Source organism: Jaculus jaculus, chromosome 5 (assembly GCF_020740685.1).
Source record: "Jaculus jaculus isolate mJacJac1 chromosome 5, mJacJac1.mat.Y.cur, whole genome shotgun sequence".
Classification (NCBI taxonomy): Eukaryota; Metazoa; Chordata; class Mammalia; order Rodentia; family Dipodidae; genus Jaculus; species Jaculus jaculus.
In genome coordinates, this window is record NC_059106.1 from 33,390,070 (window position 1) to 33,411,659 (window position 21,590).

At 41.6% G+C, this 21,590-nt stretch overlaps 1 protein-coding gene across 18 annotated transcripts in view; it reads left to right on the plus strand.

Annotated features, from left to right (window-relative positions):
• Pard3 (par-3 family cell polarity regulator) overlaps window positions 1-21,590 on the plus strand; it is a 619,141-nt gene that overhangs the window by 326,684 nt on the left and 270,867 nt on the right. For 13 of the 18 annotated variants that reach the window (XM_004659771.3, XM_045148688.1, XM_045148686.1 and 10 more), the window contains 5 exons: window positions 9,303-9,428; window positions 11,158-11,531; window positions 15,405-15,544; window positions 18,077-18,205; window positions 20,374-20,412. In XM_004659771.3, coding sequence (XP_004659828.2) covers window positions 9,303-9,428; window positions 11,158-11,531; window positions 15,405-15,544; window positions 18,077-18,205; window positions 20,374-20,412 — 808 coding nt within the window. The remainder of the gene's footprint in view (window positions 1-9,302; window positions 9,429-11,157; window positions 11,532-15,404; window positions 15,545-18,076; window positions 18,206-20,373; window positions 20,413-21,590) is intronic. The other 5 variants (XM_045148687.1, XM_045148689.1, XM_045148694.1 and 2 more) reach the window with 1 other exon arrangement.

Sequence of the window (21,590 nt, forward strand, 5' to 3'; positions counted from 1 at the left end):
GAACTTGAGATATTTCCTATTTTGCTCCATGTTCTGCCTCAGCAGTTATTCTAGATTTTCCCTCCAACGGAAACAAAGTATTACTAAGATATACCCTTAATATAAAAGAGGCCAGCTTGCTGCTTGAGATTTTTCTTGTGATGGCTGTCTATCTTTAGTCCTAAATTTTTGTCACTGAGTTTCTTTCTTTTTCTTTTCCTTTTTCTTTCCTTGAGGTAGGGTCTCACTGTGGTCCAGTCTGACCTGGAATTCACTATGTAGTCTCAGGGTGGCCTTGAACTCATGGTGACCCTCCTACCTCGCCACCACACTCATGCTCCTTTTTTAAGCAACTAGTAAATAGATATTAATTTTATTGAAAAAGGTAATTCTTTGTTTTTAAAGATCTGGGGGTTAAGAGTTTTCAGTCAAGGGTCAGATACTGAGGTTTCTGTGTGTGTGCGTGCATATGGGGGGTATGGAAGCAGCTATTCACACTCCCTGGAGTCTGAAAGCATCACTGGTCAGTCATAAGCCGTCATGAGTGGCTGCGCTCCTGCCAGGCTGCACATCACAGCGCTCACGCCAAGGGCGTATCAGCCGCAGGTCCTGTTGCTTCCCTGACACAACCATGGAGGTTCCTGCCAGCGTGCTGTCCACGGCACGAAGTGTGCCAGACCTAAATTGCCTCCATTCTGCTTCCTGTTTTATTTATAGTTGAGGCAAGAGTCTCCAACTTTTTCATGTTCACTCACTGCCTAGCTCTTGCCCTAACTACATATATATATATATATATATATTTTCCCCTGGTTTTCACATTTCTCAGGGAAAAGGGAAACATGTAAATCAATTTGATTTATCACTTCTAATTTTTAAAACATATTTGTACAACTTTCCCTTTTTGTATCTGTTTGCCAATCATAAGACTTAAGGAAAGATTCAAGTCTTGTATACCTGGGAAATCAGGTTGGTCTGGGGAGGGGTATAGGCTCACATATCTGTGAATTTCCTGCTGTTAGCTTGTGTCAGCAGATGTCTCAGCTCAGATTTTAAATGAAATCCCATCATTTGATTTGTCAGATCAATGTAGATTATTTTATCCCAAACAATTCTTTTCAAACATTTATTTTCTGTATAAAATCCCAAAGTGGCAATTCAACATTCTTAAGAGAACCTTCTTCAATCTCTGCTAAAGTTTCTTTTATGATCCCCCCCACACACCTCTCTTCTGACATTGTTACCCATTAGCCCCACCATCTAAGCTTAAAAAAGGGGGGGAAAAAAACCTACCTAAGAGAATACTTTATAAAGTTTATGGACATTGTCTTGAAGTAAAAATGACCCTATTGGAAAACAGGTATTGCTTTTTGGTTACTATTTCTATTCTACAAATATGTATTCTATATGATCCTAGTTTAGATTAATTAGAAAATTAGAATGAATCAATTCACAGAAGAATATATGTTGACTCTAAATTGAATACCTCATATACAAAACAATATTCGTGGGCTAGAGAGATGGCTTAACAGTTAAGGCATTTGCCTGTAAAGTGAAAAGACCCAGGTTCCATTCTTCAGGATCCACGTGAGCCAGATGCACAAGGGGCTCATGCATCTGGAGTTCGTTTGCAGTGGCTGGAGTCCCTGGAGTGCCCACTCTCTCTCTCTGCCGCTCTCTCTCTTTTTCAAATAAATGAATAAAAATAAAACTAAAAGGCTGACTTCCTTTTAAAAATAAATAAAACAATATTCATCACTATATACAAATACAGGCAAATGGCTTAGGAAAGTTCCAAACTCACTTGCTGAAGTCTGAGCCTAGCTCTCTACCAAGGTTCACATGATCATTATTGTCATTAGTTGTAAACCTTCACTATTCTTTTACCTGCTTTATTACCTCTTGCTTTATAAAATGTCCAAAACAAAAAATTAATTTTCTCTCTGTAATTTCTTATTCCAGTTTTTATATTAAATCGAGATCCACCAGTGACTGACATGGCCACATGTTTCATCCATGTTATTAGCTTGTTATTACCTGGGTAGAATATGGCTGTGTCATTTTTCTAATGTGGCTGAGTTCAGTTCTCTGAGCCTTGCTTTTTACATCTGGCAGATGGGAATCATGCCTTGTGTGATTTAACTGAGAACACCCATGGCAATCACTTAGCACGTCATGACAATCACTTAGCAAGTCCTTTGCTAGTCACAGCTGATGAGAATCATCAATTCTGAGATTTTTTTATCTTCAGCTCATATTCTCCAATATGCCTTACAACTCATGGTCCTTGCTGGTGTCTAGGGAGGAGGTGAACAGTCTGTGTAAGAGGACAGATTCAACATTCTCTTCTATAAATATGATGGAAGGGCTGTAGAGATGACTTAGCAGTTAAGGCATTTGCCTGCGAAGCCAAAGGATCCTGGTTCGACTCTGCAGGACCCACGTAAGCCAGATGCACAAGGGGGTGCAAACATCTGGAGTTCATTTGCAGTGGCTGGAGGCCCTGGCACACCTATTCTCTCTCTCTCTCATAAACAAATAATAAATATTTAAAAAATAAAATATGAGAGAAAATGATTTCTACATCATTTTGGGAACCCCAATGCATGTCTGTTTAATTGTTAATGAAGAATTAAAGGTCATTTTAACATTATAAAGCTAGCACAGAATAAATAGTCCAAACTTAGAATACTCATTTTAAAAAATGTGGTTTTTAATATTTCCATGCAACTATATGTTGACTATATTAATTACTTGATTTTAATTACAGTTTAACTCTATTGGGTCAGTAGTCAACTTGTGGTTGACAAGTTCAATTGTATATTCTCAGCTATTAACACACTTGTTATAATTACAAACCATAACATCTGCAAGTATTTAGACAAATCATGTTTTTGTACATGTAATAGGAGAGTGTCTGTAATTTCTTCCTTAATTTATATGTATTTTTCCATTTCATCTCATCTATTAAATTTACTTTTTCAATTTTTTTTTATCTAGAACCTAAGAACTCACACATGCTAGGCAAGCACTGCACCAAGATTCTCTCATAAAAAAAAAAAAAATCACTGTATATTCTTTGTAGATGGTACTGTGTTGTATAAGCACATTTTCATACAAGTATAGGTTATATGTTGAGCATGCTTCTCCTCTTCCAGGATTTTAATTTTAACTGGAATAATGCCTTTGCTATTGAATCACCCTGTGCTTGTGGCTGTGGTTCCCAGGGGTGCTGTAGGAAATACTGGTCCCCACATCTAACCCTTGGGGAGGTGACAAATTCTTGCTGACAGGTTCCATTTCTGCCCATTCATACTCTGCCTTTGCTGTTGCCGTGTCCATTTTCATTAAAATGAGCTGTAATCATTTCCACCCAGCTGGGTGGCAGTTGTGGGAGTTTACATTATCAAAGCGAAACTCAGACTAACTCAGCCAATTTAGATGTCAAGAAAACATTTGTTACTTATTTTCAGCTTTATCATTGGTTGTAATTTATATTTAGAATTGAAAATGTTAACATGTGCAACTGAGTTTGTTTTAATTAAGTGTACAATTAGGCTAATGAACCTTGTAAAATGTAATGGTGCATTCCTTAATGTAACCTGAGCAGTTAAATTTCTAATTATGCATCCAAAGTCGTGCTCAAAGATGAACCGCCTCAGCGGTTTACTTGCTGTGACTGTCCTTCCCGCCCTCCCCCCCTTTCCTTTTGAGAGACATTGTTCCGAAACCACAAAGAAAGGCTTGGTGGAAAGATGGTATAATTAAATATATGGATTTTTTGTTTGTTTAGGAAATTTTTCAGCAATGAGTTTTGTACCCATTGAGCATAGTCCCTTCTTCTGAAATTTGAAAAAGAAATGTGGAAGAAGAGTAAGTTTGAAGAATATTTTAGACTGACAAGGAAAATGCCTGGAGCCCTGGCTGGATCTTACATTAGACTCTTAAGGAGCTGGAGTAGGTTGTGTTTTTGCCCCTCGTCTCTGCAGTCATTTCTTCATTAATCTGCCCAGCTCCAATCATAAGTGCACCTCTTCTTTTCTCCTGCATGTCAGCACAGCCAGTTTGGGTGGTTCTGATTCCAGACCTGTTCCCCCTCTTCCTTTCTTCCCTCCCTGTCTCCTGATCTTTATATACACCATGCTTTTTTTTACGCCCCCTCCCCGCCATGGACCCTGGTCACCCCCTAAGGAAGGAACATGTTTCCCATACCAGCCGTGGTGGGCCCCAAGACCTCACTAACCAACCGGGTGACTTCCACACACAGCTCTTCTTTATCATTGAGTCGAGCTCCTAAGCTGTCTACCTAAAATGTGCTTTTCATTGTACCCCTTGAGAGCTGTGAGTTGGAAGTGCCCTGTGAAACGCCCACTCATGCCCTCCCCATTTCCAGGCACATGAAAGTCTGGTGTAGCTGCCTCTGTGGGTCTCCTTCCTACTCCCTTCATGCTCCCTGTCTTTCTCAGTGGCTCCGTTCCGGGGGGGTTGTCTTCTTGGGAGGTGTGTTTTGATCCTGCACACCCACTCCTTTTGAACTCATTTCCACCTAGCAGCAGATGAGATAACTGCTGCCTGTGCCAGTTCCCTTTAAATCAGTCCTTTCTTTTGAAGATAATGACTCCAATAGCATGGTCACGTGCTGTGGGTGTTTTTTAAAGGGCTGCGTTCACTGTGACTCGTTTCCCGCCCGCTGGCCTCTCAAGGCTGTGTGAGGAGCCCTCAGCACCCACCCTCCCCCACTGCCTTTTCCCTCCCCACCTGTTACCTGCTCCACTGCCACAGGGACTTGGATGCTGCAGCCTGGGTTAGAACACCTCGACTCAGATGCTTGCCCTTTGTTTATGGTCTGTGACAGTTTATCATGTGCTACGATTACTGATGCATTTGGTCATGTGAGAGGACCGATTCCCTAGGACAAGCGTTCAGTGAGTAAGCACTGCACGCTGTTTGATCGTGGATCCTTATTCCAGAGTAAGGGTCTAGATGAGCAGAAATCCATTTGCCTGTTTATCTGAAGACCTTGTGAATGTCACCTGGAGATTTGCTATACAGATTTCCAAGGTGCGTGCTTTGTAAATTTTGTTAGTTAGCCAACTAAGTAGTTGGTTGGTTACTTAGAATCATGTGCTGCTAACTTGCTGAGATTGCCTTTGAAATCCTTCAGCCAAGAGATCCTCCTGCCTCAGTTTCCTCATTTAGCTTGGACTACATGTGCACTGCACTCCATCTAGCAGGTGTACTTGGGTGCAGGGGGAAGGGATTGAGCCAAGGGCTTGTGTGTGATTGTACTATTACAAACTGTCATAAATACTGAAATGATCTATTAGAAAGAAATTCACACACTTAAACAAATTATCAGTAATAGTTATCTGCAGCATAAATTTCTTTAAATATTGACATGTATTTTCTAGACATTTTCTGGGGACTATTTTAACTTGCATAAAAATTCAGAATATATAAAGCATGCTAATTATTTGACGCTTTACATTGCAAAAATATAACCATATTGAGAAACCAATAATGATTTTCCAAATTAAAAGCTAGTTAATTAACTTGACTTGACAGAGCATGTATTTATCTCAGAGATTGAGCAATGTACTTCTGAAAGGGTTCATTTAAGCTGAGTGGCATGACCCACACTGGCTGTCTCAGTGCTCAGGAGACTAAAGCAAGAGGATCATGAGTTCTAGCCTGGGCTGCATGGTGAGAAACTAAGAGTGAAGGGTTCTTGGACCACAGGGATGGCTTTTTTTAATAGGTGTACCTCTAGGCCTGTGGGTATGTTAAGGTTACCCATGGGTGCCTGAGGCCTCTTGACTCTCAAGTTTGTTTTCCTATGAAAGTCAAGTGGCACCACAATTTTCTCATTATAGAAATCTGTCCCATTTGTTATAATTCAAAATACCACTGTCTTTATACAAAGAAATAGGTGAACATTTTTTAAAATTTTTATTTACTTATTTGAGATCAATAGAGAGAAAGGGAAAGAGGGAGAGAGGAGAGAGGAGAGAATGGGTGCACCAGGACCTCCAGCCACTGCAAATGAACTCCAGATGCATGCATGCACCATCTTGTGCATCTAGCTTACGTCAATACTGGGGAATTGAGCCTCAAACTGGGGTCCTTAGGCTTCACAGTCAAGTGCTTAACCACTAAGCCATCTCTCCAGCCCCAAACAACTTTTTGGTTCAGGGTCTAGCTATATAACCGTGGCTGACGTGCAACTTGTGATACTCCTGCCTCAGTCTACAAAATGCTGGGATTACAGGTATTTGCCAATATGCCCAGCTAAAAATTTACTTTTGAAAGCAAACCAAGTATCAGAATCAAATCATTATTTGTCCATATAACCATGGAATTCATCAACTAGTACAGTTTTCCATTTGTTTCATTGCCTTTTGTTGTTGTCTGCATGATTTTTTTTTTTTTTAAAGACAGAGTCTCAATGTGTATCTGAGGTTGGTCTTAAATTCACTATATGACCCTGGCTAGCCTCAAACTCTTAATATAGCCCAGGCTGGCCTAATCGAGATACTCTTGTCCCAGTTTTCCAAGTGCTGGGGTTTTACACCTGTCACCATGCCAGGCTGCTGTATCTTAATAAGTGGTTTTTTTTTTTATTTTTTAGTTTTACCTGGTAGTGTATGCCTATTTAATTTCAAGGCTTCTTGGCTACAGAGTGAGTTAAAGGACAGCCTAGAGCAATTTATAAGAGGCTGTCTCAAAATTTAAAACATTTAGAAAGGCAGTTGGGGATATAGCTCACAGTTAGAGCACTTGTCTAACATGTGCAAAGTCATAACTTCAGCCCCTGGGACTATAATACATTAAAAAATTAATTATGGCTGGAGAGATGGCTTAATGGTTAAGGCATGTGCCTGCAAAGCTAAAGGATCCAGGTTTAACTTCCCAGGACCCATGTAAGCCAGATGCACAAGGGGCGCATGCTTCTAGAGTTCGTTTACAGTGGCTAGATGCCCTGTCATGCACATTCTCTATCTGCCTCTTTCTCCCTCCTTCTCTCTCAAATAAATGAAAAAAATAATTTAAAAATTAAATCTTTGACTCTTCTGGGAGCAACCACTATTCAACTGCAGGTAGAAAAAGCATATAGAGCTAGACTGTGGTCATGACATTTCAGGACTGATGTAAGATTGCTGTCACATTTTATATCTTTTCAAGTATGGAATGAGACTAGTTGTTTGTACAGCTAAATCAGTGTCTTTTATTCTTACCTTGGAGTTGAGTTATGTTTTACATATTTATTTAATTATAATATGTGATAGTGAGTAATATTTTCCTACATATTTTTTTACCATTTACTAATATTTTTAGACTCCAGCACTGATAGATACAAGTCATTGAGTTTAGTTGTACTATAAAGCCTCCTTATTTATTTATTTGATAGAGAGAGAGAGAGAGAGAGAGAGAGAGAGCGAGGGCCTTCAGCCACTGCAAATGAACTCCAGATTCATGCACCACCTTGTGTGTCTGCCTTACATGGGTCCTCGGGAATCAAACCTGGGTCCTTTGGCTTTGTCGGCAGTCACCTTAACTGCTAAGCCATCGCTCCAGGCCCCATAACATCTCTTTAATCATCAGCATATGAGCAGACAATGATTTCATAAATATGCACAGAAATATTCAAATATACAAAAGAAGTGGTGACACAGGACTGTTCCTTCAGTTCATTCTCCTTCAGTCTGATGGGATCGTCAGTACCAACGATATCTTCATGAAGAAACGCCTGTGTCAGGTTCTGCCCATCTTTGTGCTACTCTGCAAAAACGTATTAGAAACACAGCCGTGCGGCCTCATCATCATCACTCCCCCTGTGCTTGATCACTTCCTCCTGGCAGAGCGCTTGGGTGTGTCGGTGTCAACCAGATAGTCAGATATGCATGGGCATGACAGAGAGCCAGGCAAATGGTCACTGAATGTATAGCCATGCCACCCTGAATAGGCCTCATCTTCTTTACTCGAGGAGGCTAAGCAGGTTCAGGCCTGGTTAGTACTTGGATGGGAGAGGGTCCTGTCTTGTCCATCCATGGGTGTTTCTACTGGGAAACATATATAGGGTGCTGCAGTCGTGTCAATACATAGAGGAAATTACGGTGTCTTCAGTTTTAATACAAGCAGGATTCTAATTCTATATAGGTACCTTTTGGCTCTTAAGTGGGTATGTGAGAGAATGCAAGCCTTCATAATATCAAGTACATACACATAAAACCTTGAACATAATCATGAAAGAGAATTTTTGCCAACCAGTAAGGTAGTCATCGCCACCAGGGGGATTAAAGGCTGCTGTTGCTTCTGTGCCTCACGGAGTCCCTGCTACTGAGTCAGGAGACAGACAACATATGTCGCATATGTTGTTATATGCCAAGCTAGTGTTCTAGAGAAAGTGAGGCAGCTTTACTCAACCTCTACCTCTCAGGAGCTCATTCCAGCATTTCTTTTCACCTGAAATTTAGGTCCTCATGTGGGAAGAGATGAATGGTGATGGACATTGTTTGCATTGCTTGCTGCCACCCATTCTTCCCAAGGAAGTCTGGAAACAAATGACTTAAGTGGAGAGATTTCCCAGCTTTTGACATTCTAAATCTCAGTCTCCAGTCCTGTGTCAAGACCCTTCTCTTTTGGAAGACTGTGTTTGATCTTATCCTTCCATAACCCATAGTACAGTGAGGTCAGGCATTCCTTGTTCCTATGCTGTCAAAGACAGGCAGGACTGCAGGCCTGGAGAGATGGCTTAGCAGTAAGGCGCTTGCCTGCAAAGCCAAAGGACCCAGGTTCAATTCCCCAGGACCCATGTAAGCCAGATGTGCCACGTGGCACATACGTCTGGAGTTTGTTTGCAGTGGCTAGTGGCTCTGGGATGCCCATTTTCTGTGTCTCTGTCTCTCTTTCTCTGCCTCTTTCTCTCTCAAATAATAAAAGAAAGCAGGACTGTTAACCTGTAGTGTGCCACCTGGCTAATGCAGAAACCTATCAAAGCCATTTACCATTCTGCAGTGTGGTGCCCGCTGAGATCCTAGGCCAGCTCCATCGTCTGCATGTTGAAACAGTATCATGCACTTAGTTTCAGAAATGTTAACATTGACGAGTCAGAAAGTGGTTTCTTACCTTTATTGAAAGGGCTCATTTCTATGCATCATTTAGACCATTGCAGTTTTTTTTTTTTGTCTCAAAGTTACTTCAAGATGTATTCATAACACTTTAAGATACCCCTTGTAAGGAGGTCTGTGACCACCTTTCCTAGCATTAGAGAGCTATGCACAGAACCAATGCTACATGTGTAATCGTGTATATTCTCACTGTTCCAGAACCCTGGGGCTGCTAGTGAAGCGACTGGAGAAAGGGGGCAAAGCTGAGCAAGAGAGCCTTTTTCATGAGAACGACTGCATCGTCAGGATTAATGACGGCGACCTTCGAAATAGAAGGTTTGAACAGTAAGTGTGTTTGGAGACACTGGGGTCCTGCTGAGCTATAGGCATGATGGGGTGCAGTCAGCTGGGGTGCTCTAATACATCTGTGAACACTGTGTGGAGGAGAGTGTTTCGGGCCATTATCTAGCTTTTCAGAATTTAATTAAACTCAATTTAATTACTTGCATTGCCCTGTGTTTCAGAATGACCTCTGACCAGTGAGGCTCTACTTAAAATGTTATGGACCTAGTTTAGGCCTTGCAATTGTGCTGGTTTCACCCTTTTTCCAGAAATTTACCACTGTCTGATTTGTATTATACTTTAATTCACATTTCCAGCATTGTGGCATATGATCTTGCTCAGTATAGAAGCAGAAATGCACCTTGGAATAACAATACTGTGCTTTCCTCAGATTTTCTTCTCCTCTCCTCTCCTCTCCTCTCCTCTCCTCTCCTCTCCTCTCCTCTCCTCTCCTCTCCTCTCCTCTCCTCTCCTCTCCTCTCCTCTCCTCTCCTCTCCTCTCCTCTCCTCTCCTCTCCTCTCCTCTCCTCTCCTCTCCTCTCCTCTCCTCTCCTCTCCTCTCCCCTCCCCTCCCCTCCCCTCCCCTCCCCTCCCCTCCCCTCCCCTCCCCTCCCCTCCCCTCCCCTCCCCTCCCCTCCCCTCCCCTCCCCTCCCCTCCCCTCCCCTCCCCTCCCCTCCCCTCCCCTCCCCTCCCCTCCCCTCCCCTCCCCTCCCCTCCCCTCCCCTCCCCTCCCCTCCCCTCCCCTCCCCTCCCCTCCCCTCCCCTCCCCTCCCCTCCCCTCCCCTCCCCTCCCCTCCCCTCCCCTCCCCTCCCCTCCCCTCTTTCTTTCTTGTAAGTTTTTCGAGGCAGGGTTTCACTCTGCTCCAGGCTGACCTGGAATTCACTATGTAGTCTCAGGGTGACCTCAAACTCACAGCAATCCTCCTACCTCTGCCTCCTAAATGCTGGGATTAAAGGCATGTGCCACTATGCCCGGCTCAGATTATTATTTTTTTTCTTGACTAAAGCTCTTACTGAATAAAAATAACTCAACTGCTTACTTTTAAAACAGGACAGGTGTGTGTGTGGGGGGTATGCAGCTGCAAACAAATACCAGACGCTTGTGCCACTTTTTGCTGTGAAGAAACTCTTATTTTGGGGTGACTTCTGACTGGGGGGGGTATGAGATGGAGCCACTTTAGCCTCCTCTTGGGGTCTTAGGGTTCCCACTGCCATGAGTGTTTTGAACCACTGAAGCTGGATTTGCAGGATTATTTTTCTGTATTGTTATATTCTGTTTTGTAGGGATCAGAGGTTTTTGCACCCAAATGAGTTAATTTTGCTGATAAGTGCTATTAATTCCCTTCCATATTTCCCTAAGTATATTTACAAAATGGTCCCTTTATAAGGAAATACTTTGAGTCTTCCATAACTAGTATTAGATAATGCTGTGCAGAGAAGCCACGCTCAGCTTCTGTTGATGTCATCGCTAGAGTGTGCATGTCAGCCCTCAAGACTGTTACGGTGTCCAGTGGAAGGCAGTGTGCTGCCTGTAGTCACAGGCGGGTTGCCCATTTTTTCTTTAGAGAATGAGGAATGTGCATTTGGAGAAACCACTCTGCTTGCATCAGAGCTTGCAAGCCCAATTCTTAAGTTCTTCTCAGTGCTTAGTTAGTATACTTCATTAAGCTCATCATATCTTCTGGTCTGCCAGTCTTCAATTGCTAATCTTCCATTCTTTCTCAAACCCAGAGCACAACATATGTTCCGCCAAGCCATGCGTACACCCATCATTTGGTTCCATGTGGTCCCTGCTGCAAACAAAGAGCAGTACGAACAACTCTCCCTCAGTGAGAAGAACAACTACCCCCCCAGCCGCTTCAGCCCCGACAGCCACTATTTGGACAGCAGGAGCGTGGCCAGTGCTGGGCCCCACGCGCTGCCCAGAGCACCCAGAGCAAACCACCCGCCCGAACAACTCGACACTCACCCTCGACTACCTCATAGTGTGCACCCCTCCTCAAAGCCACCAGCGGCCCCAGCTCTGGCTCCACACAATGCACTTGGTATGAACGCATACAATACCAAGAAAGTAGGCAAGAGGCTCAATATCCAGCTGAAGAAAGGTATGACGAATGACTTAACTCACTGTCTGTGGTTTGCTTTCACAGGGCTATCAGAGTGGGCTGCAGAATTAGCTCAGTTTGAAAAGGGCTGCCTGGCAAGCATAAGGACTGGAGTTTGGATCCTTAGAGCACACACTTACAGTGCTAGGAATGGTGATATGCACTTGTAATACCAGATCTGGGGATGTGGAGACAGGCAAGTCCCTGTGCTAGCCAGAGAGTCTCACCAAATTGGTTAAGTTCTAGGCCAGTTAGAGACCCTGTCACAAAAAGGTAGGTAGCACCTGGGGAATGACATCCAAGGTCAGAGTTATTACCCTGTGTTTGTTTTACATCGCTGTGAGCTGAACATTTTGATGTATGGTAAAGGCATGTCTTTGAAATTATGGCATTATAAAAGTACTTTTATGAGTTCAAGCAGCACTTACAGTGCACAGAAAATTCATCCAGAGACTTTCTTGAGTTACATGGCTGTGGGCAACAACATCTTGCCAGGGTGCTTTCTAGGTGCTGACATGCAGCCTGTTCTTTTCTCCAGGGGTCGCATTTGCCAGGCTAGGGCCCTGCACTGCTGGGTCCTTCCCAAATCATGTTCATGGAACTTTATATGAACCATAAGTTCCTTCTTTCTAGCTACTGACTTAAAAGCTCTAGATTCATGCTTGGTGTGGCCATGAATGGATGTTAGCTTGTTTGTAGCCCTTGCAACACTGAGATCCTCCAGAGCTCTGCCCATGCCCAACTGGAGCAGCAGAGAACTCTTTTGTCTTGTTCTTCACTCAAATGATAGGCCCTAGTTTTTTCACCAAAAGTATGCCTACTACCACAGTTAGAGTTATGTGAAAAATAAAATTCTGCTAGAATTCCCTAATCATTTTATTGAACCAGTATTCTGCTAATACGAGTTCATAAATGCTTTTACTTTATAATGAGGAAAAGATAATCATTTACTTCATTGTATTTTTTACCTACTTAATAGGTTAAACCAGTTGTGATATGGTGCAATGTTTTCATGAAATGTAATTTTATTTGCCATTAAAAAAATCACTCTTGCTGGGTGTGGTGGCACACGCCTTTAATCCCAGCACTCAGGAGGCAGAGGTAGAAGGATCACTGTGAGTTTGAGGCCACCCTGATACTACATAGTGAATTCCAGGTCAGCCTGAATTATAGAGAAACCCTATCTTGGGGAAAAAAAATCACTCTTGAATATGGAAATTCGAAGTTGTGTTTTAATACCATTTAGAGAGATATGATTGCATTTTTAAAGCTCATTTAGAAAAGCTATGCTTAATCCATGTAAGAAAACTGGAAATAATGATTTTCTTTTAAAAGTTTTTTGTGACCTTTGGTAATCTAAATAATATAAGGTTCCACAGATCTATCATGATTTTCATTTATTAGCAGTAAGAATATACAATAGGGGTGGAGAGATGGCTTAGTGGTTAAGGCATTTGCCTGCAAAGCCAAAGGACCCTTGCTTTGATTCCCCAGGACCCACGTGAGCCAGATTTACAAGGTGGCACATGCGTCTGGAGTTCATTTTCAATGGCTGGAGACTCGGGCGTCCATTCTGTCTATCTGCCTCTTTCTCACTCTCTCAAATAAATAAATAGATAAAAAATTTAAAAACACAAAGAATATACAATAAAAATACATGCTGCCTATGCATGCCACCAATGCTTAAACATATTTTGCATACACAAATTATATTTATTTTAAGTCAGCTGGAGGAGGAATGCTCATTATCTTTCATTAGGAATAAATACATGTACTTGATAATAATGATTATATGCGAGTTAAAACAATTTTTTGTTGTAGTAGCAGGTATTTTCACTAGTTCTTGTTACGTTTCAGATTTTTAAAGAAATACATTAAAACCATTCTATGATCATGTTACTTCTATGTTCAAATCAAAGAAAACTAGCATGCTTCTAGTGACAGCAGTTATTTAAAAACTAGGATCTGCTGGGCATGGTGGTGCATGCCTTTAATCCCAGCACTCGGGAGGCAGAGGTAGGAGGATCGCTGTGAGTCCGAGGCCACCCTGAGACTCCATAGTGAATTCCAGGTCAGCCTGGGCTGGAGTGAGACCCTACCTCAAAAAACCAACACCAAAAAAAAAAAAAGAACTAGGATCAACTCTTAGTACCAGAAAGAGAACCCTGTAAGATGATGGCTCCGTGGCATAATTTTGAGGACAAACTAGAATAGTCCCAGTGTACTTTCTTCCATAATTATGATTTCTTAATATTTATTGCCACTTTGGCATTCTCAAATACCCTGCTCTTTTATAGAAATTAGCTTTTTAATAAAGTCAGAGGAGAAGGTCAGTAATCTGTTTTAGTCAGAGCAAAATGTTTTGTTGGCTTTGCTAAATGAAAATTGATATCTATTTATCTTTCTTTTAAAGGTCATTGCCTGAACTTTTAGCTTTCAGATTTAGGGGTTATTGCTGATATTTTAATAGAATTGTGGTTCATGTAACAGTCCATCTTTATAGCTTGTATAAATTAATACTGCTAAAGGAGAATAGTTTAGAAGTCTTTCTTCATAAATGCTATTGCAAGCCATTAGAGTTCCATGAGTACAGAGGCAGAAGAAGAACCCCACACGAGCAGTTGGGAAAATTCACCTTAGACAACATGCCACTCACGTCTTCAGCCGCGAACACTGTGGAAAGGAAGGTTCCGTGCAAATGAAAGTGACTCGTGAGTGAAGTGGACGAGTGCCTGGTGTGAGCCTGAGAGCGAGCACGGCAGGCTTCGTTACAGGTGTCACTGCGCATTCCTTTCTGCCCCGTTTCCTCCCTATCCGTATTTACCCAGCTGGGGCAGTTTATTCACTTAGGTGTTACAGGTTTTATGCCAAGCCCACGTGACTTTAGTGTGCTCTTCTCCCAAGTTCACCTTTGCATATCTTTATTGTTTTCAATGACCATGTGTTTGCGCTCATATTATTATATTACTTTAACTGAAATAAAACAGATCCTCCCTGAGAAGCAAGTTTTTTTCCCCCTCCATAAACACAGCTTCAGTTGAAATCATTCATTATTTCCTTGGCACGTCTTGGTTCATGTCTTGTGGGTGCTAGTGAGACATAGGCCCTTTCTTACATTATACTGAGCGGAGAAAATTGCTTGTCAAGAAATCTGCCAAAGAAGTGAAAAGTTAAATGGCAGAAGTCAGGAGAGTAATTTTACTGATATCTCATTAATTTCATTGCCTTTACACATAACAGGGTGACTCTGAGGTTCAGTGTCACTGATCGTGGATCGACTCTTCACCTAATAATTACCCCTTTGCATGTGGGTGGGTCGTGGGGTGCATGGTAAGATTTCGATTAGCTGGGGAAGAACTTGACAAGGGCACCGTGGTTCATATGTGATTGCAGTGTGGGGAAGGAGCGTGCTCACCTCACTGGTCCTCTCTCCACATTTTCTTTTCTCACTGTGTGCTCTTTACATCTGAGCACCAGTTTTGCATGGTAATGCTTGTCCTCTGAGGCTCTGTGGATTTCAACAGGAGTTTTTTATTCTTTAAGTAGAGCAGTCAGGTTTATTTGGGTCCCAAAGAAAATAAAATTGATTTTAGAAAGTTTTAGGAGGTGTTTTAATTTATTCCTCTGCATCTATCTATGAAAGATTACCAAAAGTTTAATGACACTGTTGATTATTACACAACTTAAACCTTAAATAATTTAGTGTAGGTTTGAAAATTTTATTACAATTTTTTAACTCATTAGGAGAAGTTCAGGCCTTTGTGAAAGTTGTAAGATATCAAGTTGAGGTAGAGAATGGCAGCCAATCCCGTGTGTGTGTGTGTGTGTGTGTATACGCTGTGGCATTTACTGGTCTTTCTATTATGTGCTTAGGTACAGAAGGTCTGGGGTTCAGCATCACATCCCGAGATGTGACGATAGGTGGTTCTGCTCCAATCTACGTGAAGAACATTCTTCCACGGGGTGCCGCCATTCAGGATGGCAGGCTCAAGGCAGGGGATAGACTCATAGAGGTGAGTAGCTTCTCGGCTGGGGCAGACATCCTCCTGAACAGTTTAGTTTTTCAAAAATGCTTTTGGAAAACATGAAATTATGTGTTTCATCGGGACTATGCATTAGGAAACAATGCACTTGTTGTGCTGTATATTTTCCCCATGTTCTCTAGTGAGGAATTACCTTTCCATCTAGGTTGTTTCTAAGGTAAGGCACCTTTTGCCTTATGTGTGTGTCATGACTGGGAGGTTTTGGCTTTTAGATGATGTCATGCTTCTGTGTGGCGAAGTAGGGAAGTTCCCAGGTTGGGCATCAGAATAGAGACCGATGAACTGAATATGCAGTATGTCTGGATGAGAGGAACATATGACATTTGTCATGGTGGCATGGAGAATGAATCGAGACAATGCCAAAGGTCAAGAAAAAGAAAATCGTATTAGTAGAATTTTCTTTTATTGCTTTAAGGTTTTGTTTTGCTGATGAGGTTTGTGAAAAAAATACACATTTCTGTAGATAGGGAGCCACGTGCACATAGAGAAAAAGAAGACTGATAAACAGTGCACCTTATTAGCTGTTTTACTTGGTGTTTTCTTCAGGAAACTTACTTATTTACTTATTTATTTATATTTTTTGAGACAGGGGGAGGGAATTGGCACACCAGGTCCTCATCCATTGCCATTGAACTCCAGACGCTTGTGCCACCTAGTGGGCACATGTGAGACCTTGCGCTTGCCTGACCTTTGTGTATCTGGCTAATGTAGGATCTGGAAAGTCAAACATGGGTCCTTCGCAGACAAGTGCCTTAACTGCTAAGCCATTTCTCCCGCCCAGGAAACTTTTGTTCATCTGTTTTTCATTCGTACTGGGGATAGAACCCCATACTGATCCATGGCCCAGACACTCCCAGTTGGTTTTCGTCTGAGTGAGTGAACACTGTTTCCCCTTAAAACACTGATGTTACAGCACACTTTGTCACCATACACTTTCCTTTGTGCGTTTGGCCATACCTCGTTGTACTCTCTGAAAGGCATACTGAACAATATTAGAGCCAAATGTAGCTTCCATTTTTTCCATGTCTTCATTTTTGCAATTTATTCCTTAAATATGTGCCCTTCCTCTGTGTTCTGTCCATGTACCAGGATGCTTCAAAAGACACCAGGAGAATCCCAATGAAAGGAAAACTTTATGCCCCACTTTTGTTTAAGGCATTGCTTCCAGAACATACCACTTTATTTGAGGTATAAACTGGGTAGTTACCAGCTGAGTTCAATTGTAGATTGTTTTACCTTCTAGGGGTCTAATTGGAGATTAGACTGTAGTCTTCCTGGTACACATGTCTTGTCTCTCCCCCTTGCTATCACTACCCCCACCTATCTCTGTCTCTGGTTTCTGGTATTGTGGATGAAACTCAGGGTCTTAGACTCTTTGAACAGCAGGGTTACTCTTTGTGTTCTTTAATGTTTGGTATCCACTCTTTAAGTGTAAGATATTTAACTTTTTTAGCTTTCAGTAAACTTAAGAAATTTATACTAAAACATTGCTGATGTCATCTTTAGTACTTGAAAAAATTTGTTTTTAGGGCTGGAGAGATGGCTTAGCAGTTAAGTTGCTTGCCTGTAGAGCCTAAGGACCCAGGTTTAACTCCCCAGTACCTATGTAAGCCAGATGCACATGGTGGCTCATGCATCTGGAGTTTGTTTGCAGTGGCTGGAGGCCTTGGCATACCCATTCTGTCTCTCAATAAATAAGTAAAAATAAAATATAAAACAAATTTTTTATTTAAGTTTTTTAGAGACAGAGAGAAAGAGGCAGACAGAAAGAGAGTGAGTATGATGCATCACCATCTCCTTATACTGCACATGAACTCTAGACTCATGCACCACTTTGTGCATCTGGCTTTATGTGGCCACTGAGAATTAAACCCGGACCATCAGGCTTTGCTAGCGAGCACTTTAAACCACTGATCCACCTCTCTAGCCCACTCTTTATTTATTTTTATTTTTTTGTTTGTTTTGGTTTTTCAAGGTAGGGTCTCACTCTGGCCCCGGCTCACCTGGAATTAACTATGTAGTCTCAGGGTGGCCATGAACTCATGGTGATCCTCCTACCTCTGCCTCCTGAGTGCTGGGATTAAAGGTGTGCACCACCAAGCTCGGCTCTAGCCCACTCTTTAATACTTCTTAATAGAATAGGACTTGTTAATTTCAGTATGAGGAAGCCTGTGATATTCTTAGCCATTAAAATAGTTCAGCTCAGAGCTAGCAAATTTTATGCTGACTTGATGTTTTAGGTCTATTTGTTTATGAGTTGCAGCTCCTTAATGCTGTTGGCCACAGTTCCTGTTGTGCTGGGGGACCCTAAAGGGTTTGCTCCTCACTAACTTCCTTCTGGATATCTGGCTGGCTTTTATGAGAGCCACAGAAACTTAAGTGGTCAGCAAGTCACTGCTGGATTTCACATGGCACACATTTCTCTCCAGGGCAGATGCCCTCGGCTTTTCTTGTGCTGCCTCTTTGCACAGAATTGTATCTGAACGTTTTTATTTGTTTCAGGTAAATGGAATAGATTTAGCAGGCAAGTCCCAGGAGGAAGTGGTTTCCCTGTTGAGAAGTACCAAGATGGAGGGGACTGTGAGCCTTCTGATCTTTCGCCAAGAAGACACCTTCCACCCCAGGGAACTGGTGCGTAAACTTAGGGCAGATGAACAACTCCTTGTGCACGTGGGCCAGGGATCTGGGCTGTCTACCAGCTGGTAATGATTTGTCTGGAGAATTTTCTGTATTTTTTATTTCTTTCAGGTCTAATGCAACACAAGCATTATTGTCTATGATTCTCATTCTAGCTGGCCGTGTCCTTGTTAGTGAGTGAATGAGAGTTTAATAACCAGGTTGTAAGGATGTTTTTGAAGAAATCATACGTTTATCACTGTACCCTCTCAGCTAAGCTGACTGGATAATGATGTCAATCACGTCATAACTCACTGCAAAAGCTCTGCTTGCAATCTTACCATCCCTCCACCCCTACATCTAAAAAATGATCCTGTTTGAGATGCAGCTGAGACAAGTAAAGATGCTGTTGTATGAAAAGTAGTACCTTAAAAACTTGCTGGTACTGAAAATAAATATTCCCAAGAGACAAGAATCGCCATGGCTCTGAATGGTTGGCATAGACGATCTTATCTGAAAAGCCATAAATGATAAAGTTTGTAGCTCAGCTTGTTTCCTGTGTACATTGGCGTCAGTGTGTGTGTCAGGTGAGGGTCAGTCATGTGATATTGGAGGGAATGAGGCGAGGACAGTAAACGTGTTGTCCTGAATACTCTTCTGACAAAAAGTGCTGGTTTAATTTCATCTACAACAATGACAATTGGAATAGTCATCTTTGTTTTCTGATGTAAGAAAATTGTCTTAGTTCAAGCATATTCCTAACAGATTTGACTTGAGCCATCTCATGGTATTCATCATCTCTTTTATCTAGTTTCTAGCTTTGTCCAAACAGTATTTAATCTTTTTACAAATGGCAGTGGCAAATTTGTCATACAGACCTAATTCTCTTAAATTATACAAGCACAGATGGCCATAAAATGCATATTTTTCCTCTGTATAATTATTTATATAAATATTTAGCAAAAATCAAGATGAATTTCAGAATATCCTTTCTCTTCACTATATACCAACATTAAGTCTTATGTGGGTTTGTAGGAATTTTAGGCCATAGCAGGGTGAGAAGTGAACACTTGTGTTTTAGGTTGATTCTGAATAAATTATGAAAACTTCCTCATAGTTAAAAATGTTTAATGCATTATTTCTTCATTGAAATTCATTTTCTCATTTCCCCCCACTGTTATCCAATTTTGTGCTTAAGATGCCACCTGATCCTAAATCTGGAAATGTCTCTATTCCATTGCAAATTACCCTTATGAGAGCGCCCAGCCTCCCCTGGGACAGCAGGGAGCTTTGGCACTGCCGCTCAAGCCTGAGCTGTGGCCTTGGCCTCGCTGGGTTGCCAGGTTGAGCTGCTCTTCATGTGTGCCCGCATGGCCTGCCGAGGTTGCTCGGGTTCTGCTCGGGTTCTCCTGGCGAGGGTGGCTCTTCCTGGCTCCTATGTCTCTAATCTGCTCTTCTTGATTTCTAGTTTTTCCCTTTGGTTATTTAATTTATTGCTTGTGAGCTTTGCATTAGGGAGGGGCCAGCCGGCTGTCAGTCTGTTAGGACTGTTGCAGTTGTGTTTGAAGATGGAAAAGGATAAAATTCTGAAAAGTCAAAGGGTATGTTTAAACATAGTCTTCCAGTCTAATTGATGAATCTCCCTGTTTGGGGTATCTGTTTCAATTCTGTGTGTCTTAATCTAAATATTTTTTTAAATCAATTTTTGTCCTTTATAGCAAACATAAATCAAATACCTACATGCTCTATGTTATTTGGAGGAAAAAAATCACATTTATTCCCTATGGAACATATTAAAGTATCAAGTGTAGCTATCAAATGACCCTATACCTTATAACCTGAATTTGGTTGGGAATAGTTGAAAACAGAGTCACAAACAGTATCACTCTTCAGAACACATTTGGCAGTGTTTGTATTCCTACAGATAATAAATTCATGAAGTACTGTGAACGAACAAGTAAAAATTTGTATCTAGAGAAATTGCTGAAATCTGCATACATGTTCACATACATCAGTGGTGTTAGGAAGACAAAAGTCATTGTCAGCCACCATGTAACCCCCTTCCATGTACAATTTATGGACTTTAACAAGCAACCCAATCTTCTTAAAGTCAAGCATTGCCCCCCATGTGTTGAGGATGGCTTTGGTCAGTCTGTATTCATGTTTTTCTTCGATTCTTCTAGAATGCAGAGCCAAGCCAGATGCAGATTCCAAAAGAAACGGTAAGAGATTTGTCTTCTGCAGGAAGTAGAGATGTTGTTGGAAAGGGAACTAGAACTAACTTACTAATTCAGTTTGAAGTTACTTGTCCTGCCTTTTTTTTTTTTGACACATTTAAAACTTTTTAAATGACTTACTATTACTACCATGTTTTTATGTACTTTTAAAAAGATATTAGAGTTATTTCTCCTTCACTTGTATAATAGAAGGGACCAAGCCTGGTGACTTTAGTTGTGTGATAAATATGCAGAGTGGTTTATGAATGGTGACATGCTCTCACTGCTATGATGGGATGAAAAGGGAAAAGTGTACAATAATGAAGTATAGTGAAGAAAGCAAAAATGCTACATTTGTGATTAAGGTAAGCATCACATTTGTGATAACTATAAGTGGTAATTTCTCTTAGTAAAGTTAAGTAGTCTCAGCTCAGATTAGAATGTAGACACAGGGACTGGATAGATGGCTTAGTGGTTAAGGTGCTTGCCTACAAAGCCACAGGACCCAGGTTCTATTACTCAGGACCCATATAAGCCAGATGCACAAGGTGGTGCATGTGTCTGGAGTTCATTGGCAGTGGCTGGAGGTCCTTGTGTACCCATTCTCCCTCTATCTGCTCCCCCAAAATAAATAAATGAAAAAAAAAATAAAATATTTAAAATGTAGATACAGTTGTGTGCTTTTAGAAGACTGATCTAATTCACTCTACCACCTTCCATAGGAGGCATTTTGCCAGCTCTGTGAAGGGAGATTGTATTTTATATTGTACCTAACTGTGACGTAGGGGCTGGGCGATGGCTCGGCTCAGCTCAGCAAATAAAAGCACTTGCTGTGTGGGCATGAACACCTGCGTTCTGATCTCCAGAACCTACATCAAGTTGAGTTAGTGTCTGTAATCCCAGAGTGTCTATGATGACAAGGGATATGGAGACTGGAGAATTCTATGAGCTGCAGAATAGATAGTCTAGTGAACCCAACACTGCACAACAAGAGACCCTGCTTCAAACAAGAGGAAGGTGAGGACCGAGACCTGAAATTGTCCACTAACCTCTGCATGCATGCTGTGGCACAGACATACCTGCACTTAGTCATATGAGTGTACACACATCATATATACATCTCTCACACACACATACACACACACAAAATAACTTTTTAAAACTGGTAGAATTTCTAGCAGTTG